This window comes from Trichosurus vulpecula, chromosome 3 (assembly GCF_011100635.1).
Source record: "Trichosurus vulpecula isolate mTriVul1 chromosome 3, mTriVul1.pri, whole genome shotgun sequence".
Classification (NCBI taxonomy): domain Eukaryota; kingdom Metazoa; phylum Chordata; class Mammalia; order Diprotodontia; family Phalangeridae; genus Trichosurus; species Trichosurus vulpecula.
Window position 1 is genome coordinate 265,554,216 of NC_050575.1, and position 25,444 is coordinate 265,579,659.

The 25,444-nt window shown below is 39.8% G+C and overlaps 1 protein-coding gene across 1 annotated transcript in view; it reads right to left on the reverse strand.

The window, feature by feature from the left end:
* Positions 1 to 24,947, reverse strand: part of PAK5 (p21 (RAC1) activated kinase 5) — a 126,730-nt gene extending 101,783 nt beyond the window's left edge. The window contains exon 1 of the mRNA XM_036752189.1: positions 24,744 to 24,947. Within this exon, the coding sequence (XP_036608084.1) occupies positions 24,744 to 24,947 (204 nt within the window). The remainder of the gene's footprint in view (positions 1 to 24,743) is intronic.
* Positions 24,948 to 25,444: the final 497 nt, after the last annotated feature.

A 25,444-nucleotide genomic window follows, 5' to 3' on the forward strand; every position in this document is an offset into this window, starting at 1 on the left:
TTTACGCTCTGCTTCTAGAATAACAGGGCAGGTTTCCTTGATAATTTCTTGAAAGATGATATCTAGGCTCTTTTTTCTTTCTTTTTTTCTTTATTTAATATCTTTGGTTTTCAGCATTGATTTTCACAGGTTTGAATTACAAATTTTCTCCCCATTTCTACCCTCCCACCCACTCCAACATGGCATATATTCTGATTACCCTGTTCCCCAGTCAGCCCTCCCTTCTGTCACCCCACTCCCTCCCATCCCCTTTTCCCATTACTTTCTTGTAGGGCAAGATAGATTTCTATGCCCCATTATGTGTATATCTTATTTCCCAGTTGCATGCAAAAACTTTTTTTAACATCTGGTTTTAAAACTCTGAGTTCCAAATTCTCTCCCCTCTTACCTCCCCACCCAACTTCCCTAAGAAGGCAAGCAACTCAACACAGGCCACATGTATCATTATGTAAAACTCTTCCACAATACTCATGTTGTGAAAGACTAACTATATTTTGCTCCTTCCTACCCTATCCCCCTTATTCAATTTTCTCCCTTGACCCAGTGCCTTTTCGAAAGTGTTTGCTTTTGCTTACCTCCTCCCTCTATCTGCCCTCCCTTCTACCATCCCCCCCCTTTTTTTATCAATTTTCTCCTTCTTTCCTGTGGGGTAAGATACCCAATTTAGTGTGTATGTTATTCCCTCCTCAGGTCAATCCAATGAGAGCATGATTCACTCATTCCCCCTCACCTGCCCCTCTTCTCTTCCAACAGAACTGTTTTTTGCCACTTTTATGCAAGATAATTTACCCCATTCTATCTCTCCCTTTCTCCGTCTCTCAATATATTCCTCTCTCATCACTTAATTTGATTTTTTTCAGTATCATCCCTTCACATGCAACTCACCCTGTGCCCTTTGTCTATATATGTATGTATGTATGTGTGTGTGTGTGTATGTATGTATTCGCTTCAGTTACCCTAATACTGAGGTCTCATGAATTATACACATCATCTTTCCATGTAGCAATGTAAACAAAACAACTCAACTTCAGTAAGTCCATTATGATTTCTCCTTCTTTCTTACCTTTTCGTGCTTCTCTTGATTCTTGTGTTTGAAAGTCAAATTTTCTATTCAGCTCTGGTTTTTTCACTAAGAAAGCTTGAAAGTCCTCTGTTTTATGGAAAATCCATATTTTGCCTTGGAGCATGATACTCACTTTTGCTGGGTAGGTGATTCTTGGTTTTAATCCTAGCTCCACTGACCTCTGGAATATCATATTCCAAGCCCTTTGATCCCTTAATGTAGAAGCTGCTAGATCTTGGACTATTTTGATTGTGGTTCCACAATACTCAAATTGTTTCTTTCTGGATGCTTGCAATATTTTCTCCTTGATCTGGGAGCTCTGGAATTTGGCGACAACATTCCTAGGAGCTTTCTTTTTGGGATCTTTTTGAGGAGGCGATCGGTGGATTCTTTCAATTTCTATTTTACCCTCTGGCTCTAGAATATCAGGGCAGTTCTCCTTGATAATTTCTTGAAAGATGATATCTAGGCTCTTTTTTTGATCATGGCTTTCGGGTAGTCCAATAATTTTTAAATTATCTCTCCTGGATCTATTTTCCAGGTCAGTGGTTTTTCCAACGAGATATTTCACATTGTCTTTCATTTTTTTTCATTCCTTTGGTTTTGTTTTATAATATCTCGATTTCTCATCAAGTCACTAGCCTCCACTTGCTCCAATCTAATTTTAAGGTCGTATTTTCTTCAATGGTCTTTTGGACCTCCTTTTCCATTTGGCTAATTCTGCCTTTCAAGGCATTCTTCTCCTCATTAGCTTTTTGGAGCTCCTTTGCCATTTGGGTTAGTCTATTTTTTAAGGTATTGTTTTCTTCAATATTTTTTCCAGTATTTTTGGGGTCTCCTTTAGCAAGTCATTGACTCATTTTTTCATGTTTTTCTTGCATCATTCTCACTTTTCGTCCCAATTTTTCCTCTACTTCTCTAACTTGCTTTTCCAAATCCTTTTTGAGCTCTTCCACGGCCTGAGACCAGTTCATGTTTTTCTTGGAGGCTGTTGGTGTAGGCTCTTTGACTTTGTTGACTTCTTCTGGCTGTATGTTTTGATATTCTTTGTCACCAAAGAAAGATTCCAAATTCTGAGACTAAATCTGGGTGTGTTTTTGCTGCCTGGTCAAGTTCCCAGCCAACTACTTGACGTCACCTTGAGTTTTTCGTTGGGGTATGACTGCTTGTAGAGTAGAGAGTACTTTGTCCCAAGCTTGAGGGGCTGCACTGTTGTTTTCAGAGCTATTTCCACACAGCAAGCTCTGCCACACCAGTGCTCCTCCTCCCCCAAGAACCGCCAACCCAAACCACGACTCAGATCTAAGCATGCTCTGCACTCCCACTCTAATCCGCCACTTCATTCCTCCTACCAGGTGGGCCTGGGGCCAGAAGCAACTGCAGCTGTAGTTCTGTAGCTATACCTCCTCCACTGCCCCTGGAGTGGTGGCTGAACCACAACTCTTTTCACTCTGTCCGTGCAGTTTTTTCCCACTAACCTTCTCTGTTGCCTTTGGTGTTTGTGGGTTGAGAAGTCTGGTACCTGCCACAGCTCACTGATTCAGGATGCTAGGGCCTGTTATGCCCCCTCTGGCTCTCACTGGTCTGGGTAGAGCCCACTCTGGGCTCTGCTACCAGCTCTGGTGCGATAGACCTTACCCAGCAACCATCTAGGCTGTCCTGGGGTGGAGCCCTGCTTCCCTCAGCTATTCCATGGCTTCTGCAGTTCTAGAATTTGTTCAGAGCCATTTTTATGGGTGTTTGGAGGGTCGTGAGGGAGACTCCTAGGCACGGCCTTGATTTGTGGCTGCCATCTTGGCTCTGCCCCCCTAGGCCCTTTTTTTTGATCATGGCTTTCAGGTAATCCAATAATTTTTAAATTCTCTTTCCTGGATCCATTTTCCAGGTCAGTGGTTTTTCCAATAAGATATTTCACATTGTCTTTTTTTTTTATTCTTTTGTTCTGTTTTATATTTTCTTGATTTCTCAAAAAATCATTAGCTTCCATTTGCTCCATTCTAATTTTTAAGGTATTACTTTCTTCAGTGATCTTTTGGACCTCCTTTTCCATTTGGTCAATTCTGCTTTTTAAGGCATTCTTTGCCTCATTGGCTTTTTGGACCTCTTTGGCCTGGGTTAGTCTATTTTTCAAGGTGTTATTTTTTGGGTCTCCAAGCTGTTGACTCATTTTTCATGATTTTCTTGCATGACTCTCATTTCTCTTCCCAATTTTTCCTCTACTTCTCTTACTTGATTTGCCAAATCCTTTTTGAGCTCTTCCATGGCTTGAGACCAATTCATATTTTTCTTGGAGGCTTTGGATGTAGGATCTTTTACTTTGTTGTCTTCTTCTGGCTGTATGTTTTGGTCTTCTTTGTCACCAAAATAAGATTCTATAGTTTGAGTTTTTTTACACTGTCTGTTCCCAGCCAATTACATGACTTTTGAGCTCTTTGTCAAGGTATGACTGCTTTCAGAGTGGAAAGTCCTCTGGTTCGAGCTTCAGGTGTTTTGTGTTGCTCTTTTCAGAGCTACTTATAGGCACCTGCAAATTTTCAGTTCTTCTGAGGTGTTATGATCCAATGAGAGATATCTACTCCTTTCCTGGCCTGTGCTCTGGTTTGTGAGTGATCTCAAACACTCTTTTCTGCCTTTTAACTGCCAGGACAACTCATTCTCCACAGCCACCACAAGCTCTACCACAGCAGCACTCCTCCTCACCCTGGGACCACCAACCAGGACTGTGACCTGGATCGAAGCGGAGCAAAGCAAGAGAATCCTGCCTAAGCACCAACAAAGAGAACTCTGTACTCCTGTCTGATCAGCCACTTGATTCCACCCACTGTATGTGGGCCTGGAGCTTCAGAAGCAGCCACAACCATTGGTGCTGCTGCAGCCACCTCTGCTGCCCTGGGGCTGGGGTTGGACCAAGCCCTTCTCTCATCCAGGTCCAATAGAGTTTTCCCATTGACCTGCTAAGTTGTCTTTGGCATTTGTGGGTTGAGAAGTCTGGAAACCTCCACAGCTCATAGATTCAGTGCTCTGAGGCCTGCTCCACTTGGTCTGCTCTGGCCTGATCTGTCCCAGTGTGGCCCAACCTGGGCTGTGCTCTGCTTCCAGCCTGGTGTGATAGAACTTTTGCAGCTACCACTGAGGCTGTCTTGGGCTGGAAACTTGTCTCATTCTGTCATTTTGTGGGTTCTGTAGCTCTATATTTTGTTTAGAGTCATTTTTACAGGTGTTTGGAAGGATTTGGAAAAGAGCTCAATCAAGTCTCTGCTTTCACTCCACTATCTTGGGTTTGACCCCATAGGGATCATTTTCAACCCAACCACACCTATTGTTCAGTTATTCCCTCCCCCCCCCAACTCTGCCCTCTTTCACAGGTATGTGGGCACCCGACCTTCACACTTTGGCAATTATACCAAAACCAAACCCGTGGACCCACAGTAGCAGCTAAACATGTGCCACTGGAGATCATCAATCACTGGGGCAGAGCTAAGATGGCAGGGTGAAGGCAGGGACTCACCTCAGCTCTCCCACAAAAACCTTCAAATATCTCTAAAATGTGAATCTGAACAAATTCTAGAGTGGCACAGTCCACAAAGAGACAGAGTGTGATAGATTTCCAGCCCAAAGCAGCTTCAAAGGTCAACAGGAAGGATCTGTTGCACTAGTCTGGAAGAGGAGCACAGTCTAGTGCGCAGGTCGCACCAGCATGGACTGGACCATAGCAAGACCAGAGCAGTACCGAGCGGACTGAATCTCTGGTAGCAGTGGGGATTCCCAAACCTCTGAGCCCAGGATGTGGGTCTGTTGATACTGGAGGAGAGAGAGGCATAGTCCTGCACAGGGTCTGCAGCAGCAGCAACAACTATTCCAAGGCTATCAGCCCACAGACTGAATGTGTGAAAGTCACCTACTTAAACTTCTGGGAGCCAAGATAGCAGAGTAAGCAGTGAGTCCCTCTTACCCTCCCCTGTTGACTTTGAAAAACCCAGAGAATATTACCCCAGAAAAAATCCTGGAATAGTGGACCCAGCAGAAAGACAGCAGTCCTTTGCCTCTAGAGGCTAGGCAGAATAATGGAAAAGGTCCCTCTTGCTGTGGCTGAACGGGGCCAGTAAAGGATGGGAGGCATCCTAGCCAGCCAGCAGCAAGCCCCACCTCAGCAGACCAGCAGGAGTTCCTGAGCCCCAGGGTGGTGGAGCCAGCAAGTGCCAACACCAGGATGCCAGGTATGCCTTCGCACAGGTGAATCAACAGACACAAGCACAGACAAACATCCACCAGTGGCTGAGCCTGCCCATGCTCTAGCACAGTCATAGGGAAGGAGGAGACCTCCAGTGGCCAGACTACCCCTCCCTCACACCTCACACTGCAAGCTTCAGCGTAACCTTGAGGAAACACAGAAAGACCTCACCTGGCTTCAGCACTCACCAATCAGCTGCTACATCTTTATATAGCTTCCAGCTTCCAGATCCAGAAGCCACAGCACACAAAGCCAGTAAACAGGCCCCTCGCCTGCAGCACAAGAAGTGTGGGACAGAGCCCCCTATACCCCAGAAACAGAGATACACTTTAAAAGCCAGGAAAAAGGCAATCACAATGAGCAAAAAACAAATTGGAAAAGCGGAGACCATATATTCTTATTATGGGGACAGGGAAGATCAAAATATGAATTTAGAAGAGGACAGAATTGACACTGTCCCCACATCTGAAACCTCAAAAGGGAATATGAACTGGACTCAAGCCCAAAAAGCATCCTTGGAAGAGCTCAGGAAGGATTTTAAAAGTCAAATTAGACAGGCAGAAGAAAAATTGATCAATTTAAAAAAAAAACAATTGACAAAATGGGAAAAAAAATCACTAAAGAAAACAACTCGTTAAAAAGTAAAATGGCCAAATGGATAAAGAGGTACAAAATCTAACTGGAGAAAATAACTCCTTAAAAAGTAAAATTGACCAAATGGAAAAGGAGGTACAAAAACTAACTGAAGAAAATAAATCATCAAAAATCAGAATTGGGCAAATAAAAGCTAATGACTCTATGAGGCAACAAGAATCACTCAAACAAAATGAAAAAATAGAAGAAAACCTAAACTATCTCATTGGAAGAACAACTGACCTGGAAAAGAGATACCCAATACATCTGAGGTACCACATCAAATCTGTCAGATTGACTAACATGATAAAACAGGAAAATGATAAATGTTGGAGAAAATGTGGGAAAGTTGCAACACTAATTCATTGTTGGTGGAGCTGTGAGCTGATCCAATCGTTTCGGAGAGCAATTTGGAACTATGCCCAAAGGGCTATAAAAATGTGCGTACCCCAAGATGGTGGAGTAAAAGCAAGGACTTGCTTGAGCTCTTCCCCAAACCCCTCCATATCCCTGTAAAAATGACAGTAAACAAATCCTAGAGCTACATAACGCACAAAATGACAGAGTGAAACAAATCTCCAACCCAAAACAACTTAGAAGGTGAACAGGAAGAGTCTACTGCACTGTGCTGGGAATGGAGCACAGTCGAGTGCAGGCTGTGATGGCACAGAATTGGCTGGAGCGGGACTCAGGTGACTGAATGACTGGCAGTTGCGGCAGTTCCCTGACTTCTCAACCCGCAAATGCCAAAGACAAAATAGAAGGTCAGTGGGGAAAATCTGTTGGACCTGGGTGAGAGAAGAGTGTGGTCTAGCCCCAGCCCTGTGTGGCAGAGGTGGTGGCTGCTGCAGCAGCAGTGGCAGCAGTGGCTGCTTCCAGAACTACAGGCCCACAGACAGTGGGGGGATCAAGTGGCTGATCAGAGGGGAATTGCAGGGATCTCTTTGCTGAGCTCAGGCAGGATTCTTTTGCTTTGCCCTGCTTGGATCTGGGTGGCAGTCCTGGGTGGCAGTGCTGGGATGAAGAGCAGTACTAATGTGGTAGAGCTTGTGGTGGCTGTGGAGAGGGAGTCCTCCTCACAATTACAAGGCAGAAAAGAGTGCTTGTGGTTACTCACAGACCAGATCACAGGCCAGGAAAAGAGTAAACACCTCTCCTTGAACCTCTCCTCTACCTTAGAAGAACTGAAAATTTACAGGTGCCTAGAAGTATCTCTGACAACAGCTGTGCAAAACCCTGGAAATTTGGGACACAGCACTCTCCCCACTCTTGAAGCAGAGTCCTACCTTGACAAAGAGTGCAAAAGTCAAGTAATTGGGTGGGAAAATGAGCAAACAGTGTAAAAAATCAACCTGGAGAATCTTACTTTGGTGACAAAGATGATCAAAACATACAGCCAGAAGAAAATAAAGTCAAAGATCCTACATCCAAAGCCTCTAAGAAAAATATAAATTGGTCACAGGCCATGAAAGATCTCAATAAGGATTTGGAAAAGCAAGTAAGAGAAGTAGAGGAAAAATTCGGAAGAGAAATGAGGGTAATGCAAGAAAATCATGAAAAACGAGTCAACAGCTCACTAAAGGAGACCCCCAAAAATACTGAAGAAAATAACACCTTAAAAAGACTAACCCAAATGCAAAAAGGTCCAAAAAGCCAGTGAGGAGAAGAATGCCTTAAAAAGCAGAATTGGCCAAATGGAAAAGGAGGTCAAAAAGACCACTGAAGAAAATAATTCCTTAAAAATTAGAATGGAGCAAATGGAGGCTAATGATTTTTTGAGAAATCAAGAAATGACAAAACAGAACCAAAAGAATGAAAAAAATAGAAGACAATGTGAAATATCTTATTGGAAAAACCACTGACCTGGAAAATAGATCCAGGAGAGAGAATTCAAAAATTATTGGACTACCTGAAAGCCATGATCAAAAAAGAGCCTTTCAAGAAATTATCAAGGAAAACTGCCCTGATATTCTAGAACCAGAGGGAAAAATAGAAATTGAAAGACTCCACCAATTTCCTCTTGAAAAAGATCTCAAGAGTAAAACTCCTAGGAATAGTGTAGCCAAATTCCTGGGTTCCCAGGTCAAGGAGAAAATATTGTGAGTAGCCAGAAAGAAACAATTTGAGTATTGTGGAAACATAATCAGGATAACACAAGATCTAGGAGCTTCTAAATTAAGGGATCGAAGGGCTTGGAATATGATATTCTGGAGGTCAAAGGAGCTAGGATTAAAACCAAGAACCACCTACCCTGCAAAACTGAGTATAATACTTTAGGGCAAAAAAATGGACATTCAATGAAATAGAGGACTTTCAAACATTCTTGATGAAAAAACCAAGAGCTGAATAGAAAATCTGACTTTCAAATACAAGAATCAAGAAAAGTCTGAAAAGGTATACAGGAAAGTGAAATCATAAGAGAATTATTAAAGTTGGACTGTTTACATTCCCACATGGAAAGATGATATTTGTAACTCATGAGACCTTTCTCAGTAATAGGGTACTGGAAGGGAATATATCTATGTACACACACACACACACACACATATACACGCATACATACATATGTGTATGGAGGTATAGACAGGGCACAAGGTGAGTTGAATATGAAGGGATAATATCTAAAAAATAAAACTAAGGGGTGAGAGGGGAGTATATTGGGAGAAGGGCAAAGGGAGAGATAGATTAGGGCAAATTATCTCACATAAAAGAGGCAAGAAAAAGCTATTACATTGGAGGGGAAGAGGGGGCAGGTGAAAGGGAATAAGTCAACCTTACTCATCAGATTTGGCTTAAGGAGGGAATAACATACACACTCAATTGGGTATCTTACCCTACAGGAAATTAGGGTAAAGGGGATAAGAGGGGGGATGATATAAGGGAGATTGGGGGAGGGGGTAGTCAGAGGCAAACACTTTTGAAAAGGGACAGGGTCAAAGGAGAAAATAGAATAAATGTGGGGTGAGATAGGATGGAGGGAAATATAGTCTTTCACAATATGACTATTATGGAAGTGTTTTGCATAACAATACATATATAACCTATATTAATTTGCTTGTCTTCTCAATGATGGTGGGTGGGGAGGAAAGAGGAGAGAGAATATGGAACTCAAAGTTCTAAAAACAAATGTTAAAAATTGTTTTTACATACAACTGAGAAATAAGATATACAAATAATGGAGTATAGAAATCTATCTTACCCTACAAGAAAGTAAGGGGGAAGGGGATAATGGGAGGTGATAGAAGGGAGGACAGACTTGGGGAAGGGGTAACCAGAATGCATGACATCTTTGGGTGTGGGGGGAAAAGGAGAGATGGGGAGAAAATTTGGAACTCAAAATCTTGTGGAAACGAATGTTGAAATCTAAAAATGAATAAATTACATATTTTTTTTAAAATGTGCATACCCTTTGACCCATCAATACCACTTCCAGGGCTGTATTCCAAAGAGATCAGAAAAATGGGAAAAGGACCCACCTGTGCAAAAATATTTATGGCATCTCTCTTTGTGGTGGCAAGAACTAGAATTTAGGGGATGCCCATCAATTGGGGGAATGGCTGAACAAGTTGTTGTATATGAATATAATGGAATACTACTATGCTATAAGAAATGATGAACAGACAGACTTCAGAAAACCCTGGAAAGACTTATGTGAACTGATGCTGAGTGAAGTGAGCTGAGCCAGAAGAACATTATACACAGTAACAGCCACAGTGTGTGATGACTGATTTTGATAGACTTAGTACTTCTTAGCAATGCAAGGCCCTAAAACAGTTCCAAAGGACTCATAATGGAAAATGCCATCCACATTCAGAGAAAGAACTATGGAGTCTGAATGCAGGGTGAAGCAGACTATTTTTTTTTGTTGTTGTCGTTTCATATATTTTTTTTCTTTCTCATGGTTCCTCCCATTTATTATAATTCTATACATAACTAAATACGTGACTTAATGTGAAAACATATTTAATAGGAATGCATATGTAGAGCCTATATCAGATTGCAAGCCATCTTGAAGAGGGAGGTGGGAGGGAGGGGGAGAAAATTTTAAATTCATGGAAGTGAATGTTGAAAACTATAAGTAAATAAATTAACTAATAAAAAGTGCCATTGGAATAATTCCTTTTTTGTTCTCCTACTAAACCTACCTACTGTCCCTCAGATCACTTCATGCCTGTAACAGAAGCCTCTGGCAAGGCAGGTTCAGTATTCCACAACAGTGATCACTTACGTCCTTCCCCATATCTCTCAATTCCATTTTGAGTAAAGAACAGGGTGAGCAGACACAGGTGGGTTGTGATCTGCTCTGAAGATCCCAATATCTTCTAAACTTCCTAGTTTCTGTCCAGGTTATCACCATCCTGCCAGTCACCTAGGTTTGCAAACTCTCTGTCATTTTCAACTCATATTCAAGCAGTTGCCAAATCAGGACATTTCTCTCTACCAGCATCTCTCATATAGGTTCCCTTCTCTCCACTCACACGGTTGGTGTGTGGCCCTCATCAACCCTCTCTTAGATTTATGCAACAGACTTTAATTGGTTTCACTGCTTCAAGTCTTGCCCCATTCCAATCTACCCCTTTAGCACCCACTGAAGTGATCTTAATAAAATGCACATCTGACTATATCATCTCATTATCAACAAAGTTCACTGACACCCTACTAAATATAGGCCCAAATATAGAGTTCTCTGTTTAGCATTTAGAACCCTTCACAACCTAGCCATCCCCTGCTTTTCTAAATTTACTATTCATTTCTCTTTTTTTGTACACTGTGGTCCAACTAACGTGGTTTTCTTGCTTTTCTTCACCTTTACACAAAACCACAACTAAATACACAAATCTTAATAAGGAAATTAAGGTATAATATTATCCATGAAGCAGAACCACATAAAGAATGATAAATAGGTTTATATTGAAAACTCTCTGCTGTGCTGAAATCAAAGACAATTTGCTTTTACGTGTTTTTGCATTGTGTATGGTGAATAATCTACACAGAGAGAAACATTACTCCTGCTGAAAAGCTGTTATGTTCACTTACTTCCATCATTTGTTACTTGATTGCTGTATTGTGTATCTTACCATAAAAAGTAAGAAAAAGCAATTCACCTGCTTGTCTAGCTACATTGATCAAATTAACTGGATAATTAATTCCTAACACAGCCTATTACTTATAGGCTCACCTTTTTGCCTGGAACACACATATGAACTTTTTTATCAGAAATAAGTAAGCATATTCAATAACTCTGCTCTCAGGAACAAAAAAGGTTTCTGTGATGCCACTGATAAAATAAATTTGATAATATTTTATTTCATCTTTATTCCATAGAATCACAGATTTAGAGTTAAATGGAACCTTAGCAGCTATTGAGTCTGACCATCTCATTTTACATATGAGGAAACTGAGGCCCAGAGAGGTTAAGTAGCTTTTTCAAGATGACAGAGTTAAGTGAGGCAGGTTTTGAACTCAGGTCTCCCTGACTCTACGTTCAGTATGCTATCTACTACACCACCTATGTACCTCTAAAAATTTCTTTTGTGTATGCTTTGCAATGTAGTACATGTATATAATCTAAAATAAGTATGTATTCACACGTTGAAGATACATACACATTTGTTTTTCTTGTGGGATACATGAAAAAATAAAAGCTTTGAGCTCAAAAACAAACTGTCACAAAATGACGGTTTTCTTTCCAGATGGGGTTATTAGGCTGGTTAAACATCTTTTCTCTACGTATGTTTTGAGAGAATTTATCAAATGCTTGCAGGTATACTATGTCTGTGGCATTTCTGTGACGAGTTTAATAACTCTATCCAAAAAGAAAACTATCAGCTTGTCCCAATTTGATTTACATAAATAAATGCCTGTTTATAGTGATTGCTGCTTCCTTTCCATCTCACAAACTCTTCACTTAATAAACGAACTCTAGAATTTTTCCATAACTAGAAATCAAGCTAATTGGCTGAGAGTTTGGATTTATTCTTTGCCTTTATGCCTGCATCTTGGAATCAGGAAGACCTGAGTTCAAATCTAGTCTCAGGCACTTACTCGTATGAATTTGGGCTAGTCACTTAGCCTGTTTTCCTTAATCCACTGGAAAAGGAAACGGCAAACCAGTCCAGTATCTCTGCCCATGGACAGTATGGTGAACAGGGTCACAAAGCTTCAGACATGACTGAACAACTGAACAACTACAACAACAATAACAAGAAGGCACCAAGTATTCAGAGAATTCAAGTTCTCACAGGACTTTTCTGAATCCAATAGGTTTATTGATAGCTTGAGAAAAGTGCAATTTATCTGCACTGTCCTATAAAATCTTAGTATAGTAGAATTTGATCTGCTTAATGAGACAGCTGCAACTCCAATAGATGTGCTATTTTTAACAGTTGGTTTTGAAATACAGGTGAACTGCCAGACAGATTTCATTTACAATTAAACATTTTCCTTTCAAAGGAAAAAAAAAACTTCATTTGCAATATAATAGGCCTTCTCTTCTGCAAGAGGTAGTCTATGTTTTTAAAATATATACTTTCTACCAGAATATATTCTAAGTAATAAAAGCACATTGCCTGTCACATGGTAAATGCTTAATAAATGCTTGATGTCGAATAAAACATCTACCTTTATGGAAGTATATACTCATATAACTAATGCTATATTTTAAAAATTTATGATAGCATTTCAAACCACTTACCTTCAAAAGGTATTCATTCAATAAAATTGAACCAAAGATAAATTTCTCAAAACACAAATGTACACATACACACATTCACGCACATTTTCCCCTTTTTTAATATTTCAGTTCCTTATCTGTGACTGCAGATAACATAACTTTCAGGCATGAGTCAAGTGGCAAATTCAGAGAGCTATCTGCTGAATCCCGTTAGAAGCTCTCTGCTACTCAGGAAAACCCCAAATATGCATTTTCTTTAAGATCATCAGACAGCTGAGATCTGAAGTCTGGTCAGCTCAATACCGCTGACTGACCTGGTAGAGAGACCTACTGACTTCATTTCATATTGGGCATTAAAAATTTGGAACTAGCCCAGGGACAGAGGAAAGAGGACGAATTCTTTGGAATGATGAGCAGAATATCTGAAATTTAAATTATTACGTGCAAAGAAGGATTTGAATTTTTTTAAATGAAAGTTTCATTAATGAATTCTGTCTTAATATCACAGTAAAGTCTGGATGGACAAGTCTTTCCCGATGAAGTAAAATCATTAAATAAAACCAATTAGCACTGTGACCAAGTCTGATAGCATATGAAACATTTGGCACAAGGGGTCCTTCAACTATCTAAAGAAAGAAGGGGGCATTATTTTTCATGTTGTCTGGGGCCATGACTGGTCATTACAATCACATATTTCAATGTCATTTGAATGTTCTTTTCACGTAAATAAAAGTAGTCCCTGGATATATGCATTTCTATTCTGCCTCTTTGACCTCTATTAGTTTATACAAGTTTTGCAATGTTTCTCTGAATTCATCATATGATTTCTTACTGTATGATAGTGATTTGTACTTTTAATACAGTACAATCTCTTTAGCCATTTCCCAATCAAAGGGCACCCATTAAGTTTCATGATTTTTTGCCACCATGAGTGTCCTATTATGAAGTTTGTTCTACAAAGGACCTTTCTATTTTTCAGTCTCCTTGGGATATGTATAAGCTACATAATAAATATTATAATGGATGCAATATCTATAAAATTTCTCTTTATAATAAATATTATGTATGCACATATGCATATTCACATACATATGTGTGTCTAGCAATCAGATCCCTGGGCCTAAGGGTATATAGTCTCTTTTCCGGAATAATTCCAAACTGTTCTCTGGTATGGTTGAATCAGTTCATAGCTTCCGTAAATCCAAAATTCAATGAACATCATTCCAGGTAAACGGGCTGAAGGGGAGGAGTGATGTTTAATAAAGTACAGGTGGATTTTTACCCTTACATTCCCCCTGGTACTGGATTCTTCCAATGTACAGATTAGGCAGAACAGTGTGAATGTGGTGGCAGCTGCTCACTTCCCCTTCCCAATTAGACTTTGGGGGCAGCACTTGGCACTTTGCCCCCTGTATCTGGCATGAGTCAAAACAACTACTGTGGAGGGGAAAGGAACAAATTAACTCAGCTTTACAATTCCTTCTCTGAGAAGGTCCTCAGGCTTTTGGAGTGAATGGGGCCACAAGTTCCTAATATGCTGCCAAAGCCTTACTGTCCATTTTAAGATTCCTGTGATCAGTTTTACTTCAGAAACCTTACTAGTTCTAGTTTCTGGTGCACTCATTATGTGTCTCTAGGCTAAAAAGAATGACTCATGTTCCTCCAATTATGGCCTCCACGATGTGGCTGTGAACCAGGAAGGAGGTGACATATATTCACTTTGCAGGCTGGTTAGGTCAATGTGAAAACAGATGTCATATTTACAGATGAATTCTAATTAGTCTGCAAACCAAAAGTCAAATAGCACGTACTCATGGCCTGAAGAAATCAGGATATGCCTAAGGCAATCAGGCAGAAGGCCTAAAATAAATTGTAATACATTGCACATTTCATTTCTAATAGACCAGGTTTTTTGCATCAATTTCATGGCTCAGTAATCTCTGCAGACAGGTGCTTCTGTTCTCTTGTCCTTATGTTGCAGGGATCAGTGTGAGAGAGTAGGCAAAATGAGGAAGAGGAGGAAGAAGGAGACCATATGTTGGCCATAATAATGCAAAAGCCATCGAGGAATATCTTTGTGGGCCCATAAATTTCCAGAAACTGTTTGCAGAGCACTTTATCAGAAGCACACTTTAGGGCTTAAATTCTTAGTGTCATTTCTTAGATGCATGAGGGGTTTAGGTCATCACTGGCATCCATAAGAGCATTTGTCAATAACTATCCTGGGCTCCTTCTACAAGCAGAACATCCCTTTAGTAACACAGATTATTCAACAGAAAGAATTCTTTTAGGATTAAATACTGCCAGATATATAAAAAATATCACAAAAGGTTGTAAAATCATTTGTTTGCTCTTAAGAATTGTTCCTGGAGTGCTGCTATAAAGTCCTGTTAGTCTGCCTCCACTGGCTGGAGCACTCTGGATGCCGAATTCTGCTCTGGTCCAGAGTTGCCTAGTATACGATAATGATGAAGAATTCAGAGAAACCTACATGAACTAATGCAAAATAGGTAGAATAATGAGGATAATTGATATAGTGTTCACAATGTGTAAAGGAAAATAACACGGAGAGACTTCAGAACTTTGACCCATAGTGACTTAAGGAGACTGAGGCCTAAAAGAGGTCTCCTGCCTCCTTGGAGAGGCGTGGCAGATCATAGGGCAGGGGAAGAGCAATACTTTTTCCACATATGGTTAATGTGTTGATATGCTTTGATCAATTGTACTTATTTGTTGCAAGAAGGATTTGGGGGTGAAAACATTGGGTAATAACAGTGCCATTAAAAAAAGCATAAATAAAACTTTTTAAACAAAATCAACATGTGTTCTATGCATGTTTTCTATTAGGTCACCCTTTCTCATTAATCTTCCCTTCTTCCTTCCTTCCTTCCTTCCTCCTCATAGCATGACTGATGTGGAAATATGCTTTATATTATTGCACATGTATAACCTATATCAGATTGTTTGCTGTCTTGGGGTGGGGAAAGAGGGGATAAAGAGAAGGAGAAAAATTTAGAACTCAAAATCGTTCCAAAAATGAATGTTGAAAATTGTCTTTACATGTAACTGTTAATAATAAAGTACTATTAAAAATTTAAAAAAAAAAGAATTCCCTATGTGGACAAAAGCACAGATCCTTTACATATTCACAGGAAAAAAAACTGTTGGATTTCATTATTAAAATATGAAAAGATTTTGCACAACAACAAAACACCTCTAAAATTAAAAAATAGATGGCCAAAATTTCAGTAAATAGAGCCTGACATTCAGTCTAAATATACACATATGTGTATGTTTGTGTGTGTATGTGCTCAAATAGTAACTTTTTTTTAAAATGGAAGAAATAGAAATAACAGAGCCATAGGTAAATGCTCAGCATTGTTGGTGGGACCACAGAAGAATCTTGCAAACATGCTAAAAAAACAATAGAATTACTCAATAAGAATCACAATGCCGATCATACCTGTAGACCCTGTGTGTCCATTGCTAGGACTTTATCAAAATATATCATAAAAGAAGAAAAAAAAACTTCTGTACAGATGCATCCATAACTTCCATTTATAATAACAAAAAATTGGAGGCCCAACAAATGGAACAGGGCTAAACACATTTTATGAGTGTAGTAACGAGTAAAGATAGATTATTAAGTTCATATGAAAAATGATTAAATTCCTGGTACTATAAAATGATAAATATGAAATCTGTGAGGAACTGTGGAAAGAGCTATATCAAGTGATACAAATGAGATCAGCAGAAGCAGAATCATGAGTGCGTGTATCAGAGAAAGGCAACAAAGAGAAGAAGGAAAAGAGGTAGAGAGGAGAAGATGAAGAAAAGAAGGAAGGGACATACCTAAAGAAGAACAGTGCTAAGGCATCTTTTTTTTCTGTTTGCTTGCTGCTTAATTTGATTCTAATCTGTGAATTGCTAAGGGCTGTACCTGACACGTTACTTCTTATTTTGTGTGTTTGATTATTTTTGTGGCTGGTCGCTAAGTTTACAATAAAACATTTTTTAAAAGATTGACTACACCTTGAATGTCAGAGAGCAGCAGAAAGAAAAAGAGAAAAAGTTTTGTGAATAAAAACCCAAGGTTTTTTGTTTTTTTTTTAGGCCAAGTGAAAAGGTAATTTAATGAACTTAGAACAGCAATGGTAACACTGTATCTTCATAATGTCAGACTGATTTTTGCCTTTCCAAGATCAAATTTGCATTTTGCTTTCTCTAACTATATTGGGTTGAAGACGAGGGCTTCCTTATTAACTTGATTCACATATAAGATAGGAAGCCTTTGTTTAGGCTTTTTTATTATATCTTCTTCTGTAGGATGTTTGCAAAGTACTTTGCAGACCTTAAAACTATATAATTGTTATATGTTATAATAGTTTTTGTTGTTATTTTTACTAATTCAATAAACATTTATTAAGCACCCATTATGTGCCAGACACTGTGCTGAACACTGGGGATATATAAAGAAGCAAAACATAATCCCTGTCCTCAAACAGCTCATAATCTAGTGAGAGAGAAAACATGCAAACAAATATATACATATATATACACACACACACACACACACACATATACATATACATATATATGCATATATATGTATGTATATAAGCAAGCTATATGCAGGAATAATAAATAATGAACAAAGGGAAGGCACTGGAATTAAGAGGGGTTAAGGAAGGCTTCCTGTAGGAGGTGGGATTTTAGTTGGGCCTTATAGGAAGCCAGGGAGGTCAGTGGTCAGAGCAAAGAGGAGAGAGTCTTCCAGGCAAGGGAGACAGTCAGAGAAAATGCCCAGAGCCAAGAGATGGAGTGTCTTGGTTATGGAATAGCCAGGAGGCCAGCGTCACTAGATCTAAGAGTACATGTTGGAGAGTACCAGGATCCCCATACCAAGACCATTCCTCTCTTTTTACTATTAGGACCCACCCTGTTTTTCAGAGCTAAGGCCCAGTGAGCAAGCTGTGCCCTGAGCTTGGCTTAACAGCAATCTTTTGTGCTCACCCTTTGGATGAACTCAGCCTCAGCAAAATCCCAGAACTGACCTCGGAAAGCACCTATAGATTCATGTTCTGGTCATGAAGCCCTGCTATGAATCAAACTTGTCTTGCTATTGCTGTTATCCCTCACTGTCAGGGCTACAGCTCATTGCATAGCCACTAGTATATACATTGAGATTTGCATGCAACAAAGGGGGTCTCCTAATAGAGAAGGCCCCAACATGTGTCTAGTTTCCCACCTCCAATGGAATAAAGAAAGCTTTTTGCTTATGACCACTGTTAGTTCTCTGCTATATTTATTTTATTTCTTAGAGTAAACTGTAGCTCTGATAACCTGTATGTGATGTGAGTTCTTTGGTATTTTCATAACCTCTGTTACTTTTTGTTCATTTGTTTTCAGACTTGACTGGAGTAAGGTGTAAGAAGACTAGAAAGGTAGGAGGGGGCTAGGTTATGGAGGGATTTGAGTGCCTAACAGAACATTTTGTATTTGTGCTTCGTGGGTAATAAGAAGTCACTGGAGTTAACTGAGCCTGGGGGTGACATGATAGACTTTCATTTTAGGGAAATCGCTTCAGTGGCTGAATGGAGCATGGTTTGGAGTGGGAAGAGACTTGAGGGAGGCAGACCCGCCAGCAGGCTACTGCAGTAATAGAGGTGAAACACACTCCATATTTGGCCTAAGAGTGGGGTCACTGGCTCCCAAGTTCTTGGCCCCAACCTTAGAAAGTGGAATAACCTCCCAGTATGGCAACTGTAGCAAAGGATGTGACCTGTGACCTGCAGAGTGAGACTTCTCAAACTTCAGTTTCTTAAATGAAAGACAGGAAATGTACTGGTCAGAGTGACCCTGGCATCCAGCTTTCAGGCATTGTTGTGCAGTGTCGGCCTTGAGGTTGCTTTGATAGCAATCCTATGCATAAGAGCCACAAAACCCCTCCGTCCTTCGAGAGAGAACAGGGGATGTTCTTGGGCACAACCAGGCTCTTGAAGGCTAGAAAAGCAGTAAGGAGTGGGGCTAAGTCACAACATAGAAGAAACAAAGACTTGAACTTTGCCCTTCACTGTTACTGTGGGTTATTTATCTTGAATGAGATAATTTTTGTAAAAGGCACTTGGCACAGTCTTTGGCACACAGTAGGCACCATATAAATGCTCATCCCCCTGAGGGCTGGTGGGTGGAATACCAAACTTCTCCCAAGGCCTTCCTTTAGAGAGGGCAGAAACTGGAAATTTGGGGCTCACTCCATTCTGTATCTGTTGCTCTTCTTGGGTTCAACTCCACAAAACAAAGATGCTCCCATGCCTTGGATTATTTGGACACTGCAGATTCATTGGAGAGTGTGTTTCCTTTCCAGGTAAGTCAAGTCCTCAGGGTAGTGCCTTAAGGCTGAATGCTTGCATCATCTCTGGAATGAAATGGTACTCAATGCAATCATTGGGGGATTGCCCTACTAGCAACCCCAAGTTAATTTTCCTTCTGAGGCGAGTCCAAACTGCACAGTGGTCCTATTGGTCTGGAGTACTTTAGGACCATGGGGAAAGATGGGACTTACCAGAAAGGGAAGAAAACAGTATCTATTTCTGGGCTATTTTGGGTCCTTTATGCACTTTAAATTTTCTTTGAGGTGGAATAAAGTCTGTCCTGTACCTAATATGTGCACTACTTTAAATATTTGTATGGAAACTGAAAACCTGTTATTGCCTCTGAGGACCTAGACACAAACCTATATGGAAGATATATTCAGAGATTTTCTGAAGGAAAATGAGTGGGAATGGTATAAGCCAGAGAGAGAGAGTGATTTGGAAAAATAATACCTTGAATTGAGTCCAGTCTATGCAAGTCCAGAGATAGAGGCACTGTGTTAAGGCTCACAGGTTCCATCCTAGCTCTGCATGGACCCTTCTCTAAGCACTGTGGCAGAAGTCTTTCAAACGGTAGAAAACTAGTGCATTAAAATGCTGCGGAGAAAGCATTTGCGGAGAAAATTTGGAAAGAACGACGCTAGTTCTCCTTTTGACCGTAAAACTCATCTTGAGAATTCCTAGTCAGATGGTTACATCATTTATCTCATCAGTGAAACTAGCTGATAGTGGAGCCATCATCTTCCGCCCATTCACAGAGAGGAGCCTGTTCCTGCAGCTATCCTGATTTCACTCATTTTTTACTGGACCTGTCTCCCTCAGAAGCACTTTGGTTTCTTAGAATCACTTTCTGTTCCTGCATTCTCTTTGATTTCTGATAGTCTGTGGATACAGAGTTGAGAAAATGAAGCCAATACATTATTCACCTATTACCTAAAGATATAGAAAAGGTGATCTAATGTGCTCTACTCTTCACAATCCAAGTCTTTTGTTTGTTTTGTTTTTTAGAATGGTAGAATAGTAGAGCCCCTTATTGCAATCCATTCTGGACTCTGCCTTATTAACCCTTTTTGTCTTGTTTCCTTGGATCTTTTTTTTTTTACTATTAAAAACCAAAAGTGTTAATGATGTCTTTTATTTTTTCATCAAAATCATTTCTGAATACACTCCCCACTTTCTACCCCCTTGATCTGAACCCTCTCTTGTGATAAAGGATTTTGCTTCCTTTTAATTTTCTTTCAATTTACATAATTGAAATTAATGTGTCCATTGTCCTTCTGATTCTGCTTACTTTCACTCTGTCTCAGTTTGCACAGATCTTCCCATGCTTCTCTGAATTCCTCATGTGAGTCTTTTCTTACTGCACAACAGAGTAGCATCACATCTATATGCCATGGTTTGTTCAGCTATTCCCCAGAGGAAGGGCACCCACTTTGCCTTGAGATCTTTGTTACCACAAAAAGTGCTGTTCTGAGACTTCTGGTATATATGGGAACATTTCTGCTTTGGCTCTTCTTGTACATAAATGTCTGGAGGCATGATCAAAGGGTACGTGCCCAGTAGTAGGATCAGAAGGCATGAATAATTTAACTATTTTCTCCCATCATTCCAAATTGTTTTCCAGGATGGTTGTGTTTGGTTTAAGGATTTTTATTTGAGCTTCTTTGTCTGAACAAACACAAGGCAAGTTCTGGAAGGAAGGAAAGAAAGAAGAGAAAGAGAGAAAGAAAAACACTTGCTTTCCCCTAGGCAATTAGTCTGATGCAGTAGATATTTAAACAATTCCACCAGTAGTCTGATATAGGACTATGGGAAGGTATTACAGCATTTACTTAAACAACTTTGCCCTTGTTTTAATCAGCTAAAAAGTGGAAAGGGGATGAAAGAGTGAAAGAAATATATGAGTAAATTGCTTCTAGTTGCCAGTAGGCCCTTTGGGGATCAAAGCATAAGGAGAACATCACTATCCTGTCCCTTCCTCCACCAAAGAACTTTGAAATCTTAGTTAGAGCATTCAATTGCTTGGCTCAAACCAAAATATTTGATTAGCCAGAATACTACAACATTCAAGTATAGATACTAGAGAAAGCCAGAGATAAAGGTTTGAGGCCTGTGGGAAATCAAATTCCTATTTCATGAGAGCTACACTGAGCAATAATTCATGGAGGGAAATGGGCTTCAGAAAGAAATGAAGATTCATTCAATCAATAAACACACGGTGTATGTTTAGGTGAAGAGGGCCAACAAGCATCCACAGACCAGCAGAATAACTGGGCAAATAGGCAGCTTAAACTAGCCATATCCCTCACAAGATACAGCATATTCTCAGGACAAACTATAGCCACATGAATTTTAACATCAATGGGATTCTTAGAATAATGAGAAGGTGTATATCTGATTTAATTTTTTTCCAGTCTTTTTGTTAGGACATCAGTGGAACCCAGGAACTGCCTGGTAAGGGCCGGAGTGATAGCCTTTAACTGGGACCTCTTTAGGTGATTACAGACCTCAGGGGCATCTGTGGACACAGCAGACTGAAGTCATACAGGGCCACTGCTACTCACCAGCTTAGCTTAGCCCAAGTGTCAGAGTATTTATGCACATATCCGGATGAATCAGCAGGGCAGAAAGGAGAGGAATCTTCCTGTGTGCGTGCAGGGGGAAATCTGAACGTTACCACCTTCTTATAAGCCTCCTTCACCATCTGGCAGAGTTAGCAGGGAGCCTTCCCCATTCCTACCTTTTACTTCCAACATCTTCATTGTCAGCAAGATCTCATCTATTCCTCACGCTGCTATGTGGTGGAGTCAGCTACAGGAAGTTGTGGTATTCATAAAGGTCCTTGGGCACGGACAATGGGGTGTAGGCTTCCTTAACTTTTTTAAAGTTGAAAATTGTTTGACTGACTTCACTGTGACCAATCTGGCCATCTCTCTCACACCTCGAATTGATGAAAAAGTGGAGTTCTGTGGCACACTTCTTTTTGCCCTGTATCTATAGTATCTCTTCTGTTTATTTGACAACAGCCACATCTATGCCTAGCAATATGGATCTCAGGGAGAAAAGGAGAGTTGGGGGTGTCAGTATCGGTGGGGCAGGGATAGAGGACCCAGCTCTAGATCTAGGAATTAAGTACTTGCTCACAGCTTTGGAGAAAGCAGTTTCACTTGAATGATGAGATCAGAGCCAAGATCTTCCACCAAGCTTGAAGAGATGCTTTAAAAGAGAGTAAGGGGCACTAAGTGGAAATGTTATTATAGATGATTTTTCAGAGTTTAGCTCAGAAAAGGAAGAAGGACATAGGATAATATCAAGCAAAGATCTACTGAGGTGTTTTCTGTTTGCTTGTTTGTTTTTGTTTTTAAGGATGAGGAAGACCTAAGTGTGTTTGTAAGAAGCAGGAAGCCTGTAGACAGTAAAAGATTGAAGATTAGAGAAGAAGTTGGCAGGACAGCAGAGGCAATCAGGTGTAGAATAAAGGAAGAGCTGGGATTTAGGGTGTATGTAGCAGGATTAGCTTTGGTAAAGAGAAGGCAAACTCTTCATCAGAGACTGGAATAAAAGAAGAGATAACAGAGTGACCTCCCTAGGATATCTGATAAAGAGAACAGCAGGAGAGGGAGGCCTTGGCCTCTTTTTTGTGAGCTATGAGGTGAAGTCCTTAGCTGTGAAGGTAAGGAGGTGGTAATGACAGAAAAGAGCTATTTTGGTAAGATTCAACTAAAGAGCAGTAAAATGATTACCTCTCTGCAGTGAGAGCCCAGGTGATACTAGATAACACATATTTATGATGGACCCAGTCAGAATAATTTCATAACTTTCTCTAGATCTATTAAGCAACATGTGTGAAGGAGCAAAGGGGGAAGACGGTGGGAGATTTGGGGTTTGGGTTTAACAAGTTATAATCAGTGATAGGCCAAGAGGTCAAGAAATTAAGAAGAGTCAATATTGGCTCACTAAGAGGCTGAGAATGGAAAGAGCGATGGTAGAGCAAGGGTAAAATTTTGGGAAAGTTCTGAATAATAGGAAAATAAAAGAACATGAAGGGATAAATGATGCCCAGAGTGAGTAAACGAAATAGTGCTGTTGTGCTTCACTCACTGAAATTATTTAATTTAAATGTAAAAGACTACAAAGCAAGTTTAATTGTCTGTATTGATACTCAATGTTAAGATTCAACAAAAAACGTAAACCATGTGACCTAGTCTCTTTCATTGCTGATTATTTAATTTTGTTTTATGATACTATTTTTCTCTCAGAGATTTTCCAATATTGGGCTGGAATAGTTTAAAACTTAATCATCTGTGAGTTCATCGATATAGGCGCTCCTTTTAATGATGCAGATCACAACCTAGCCACGTCTTCTTATCCTGTATAATTCAATCACCATTATAAAATTGAGAGTCCCACTAGGAGTCAGAGGTTGTCTATCTTCAACCTATATCAAACTCAAAGATGGCAACAGAATTAAGCAAGAGCAGTGGGGTTAGACAGAACATGCAACTGAAACCCTGGTTCTTTCTTAGGTATTGAATATCTTTATGGCATGGTTTCCAATACCAGAAAAATTGACCCTAATTCTATTCTGACATTTTTTTTTTCCTTTTCAGTGCTAAAAACAAAACAAAACAAAAAATCCCAAACCACAACTTTTTTGGCACTCCATAAATATTTCTTATAAATCATATGGTGAGATCAAAGGAAAACTGTTGTACAAGCCAGATGCTACACTGGAAGCCTTAAGATGTGCAAAAAAAGAGTGAGGAAGGCCCCTGAAATGTTAGGTGAACCCTTTGTGGTGACACTGCAGGAGGAAACGCAAGAGTTACCTGTGAAGGGCAGTCTTGAATGGTTTGCAATCTGTATCCTTGAGAACATCTGTATTAATGTGGTCACATTCCAGTTGAATATTAAGTATAATCATTTATTTATTAATTAATTCTGAACTATAGCATAACAAAATTTTTATTTTCCTAGATATGCTTTCTTCTTGGAAAGAATAGATATGTATCTATAGTGTCCCAAAAGTCTTAAAATGCAGGTTTAAACTTTGATAGCTTATACATGTATGCATACATGCATATACGTGTATGTACATCCATCCATCCATACCTGTGCATGTATATATAAATATATATATATACACATATATTACTAATATTCATTCAAGAATGAGTAAATTTGAGAAGCTACACTTAATGAACTCAATTTTTAAAACAACCACTTGAAGAGAGGTCACATCTATTTTGTGATTATATCTTATGGGGCTGAAGAAGATATTAAACTCCCCGCAACTACAGGGGAAGGATTTATTGATATTTTGTTTTATAAACTGAATCACCTTTTTGAGTTATGGAATGACTATTACTAAATTACTGAGGTTAATATCATATATAAGGGAGCCATTCAAAAGATCATTGCTTGGCATATTTATACTTTGCCCCCTAAATGTGCCAGAGATTTCTGATTTCAGCACTGTATGGGGACTTCTGGTGTGGGAATGTCCTCCATCAATACAGGGACTAAACAATCTATGATTAAGTAAAAGAAAGTTGCTTAAGGTACACAGTTTAAATAACTTGGCCAGGGTCACACAGCTAGGAAGTATCAAAGACAGGGTTTGAACCTGAGACTTCCTAACTTCAAGTTGAGAACTTTATCCACTGTTCTGAGCTGCCTCCCAATTGTCCCTAAATATAGTTGCTAAAACTAAATACAAGCAGACAAATAAAATCTTAAGTCAACCTGAGACCACCACTATCACAGTACCTTCATGGGAGCTAGTTGAATGGGTGTGATGGATGAAGGGTCCACTACGGGCTTTGGTCGATTGGCTGTGTCTGCCAGCAGGCTGTGCCACTGCTGTGGTAGTCCTGTGAATTTCTGTTCTCTGGGATCAAATCCAGTGTGAACTCTGTGCTCAAAATTTGACGGTCCGGAGATTTCAAGCCTTTTCTTTTTCTTGCCAAACATGATGGAAAACTCTAGAAAAATTGAACAGAAGAGAAGCCATTGTTTCTCACCATCATATACCACAGCAAAGGCCACTTGTTAATTGTTAACAAACATTTATATACCCTAGAATATACGTACATTATGTAGTATAACATATATTATGTCTGGCTAGTAAATCCTTCAGCAGTTGTACCCCTAAGATATCCAGGGACATGAGCAGCCTGTGAAATAAAAACAGTTCGCTCTGTGGGGCCTTCTTTCAATTCACCTTTGTAACTATATACCCTCTACCTATTTGTTCTCCACCTCTCTATTCTCCCCTAAGCTTCTCGGGGCCACTTTGTGTTCCACCTAAGCCTCATTCTATGTGTAGCATCCTGCATCTTCCTTACCTCTCCTTCTATCTCAGTACTGATGTGATAAGCTAATTTCTACTAAGATATTAATGTCAGGTAAGAATTGCTCCTTTTTCCTGACAACACACCATGGACAGCACAGAAGACTTTAAAAGATAC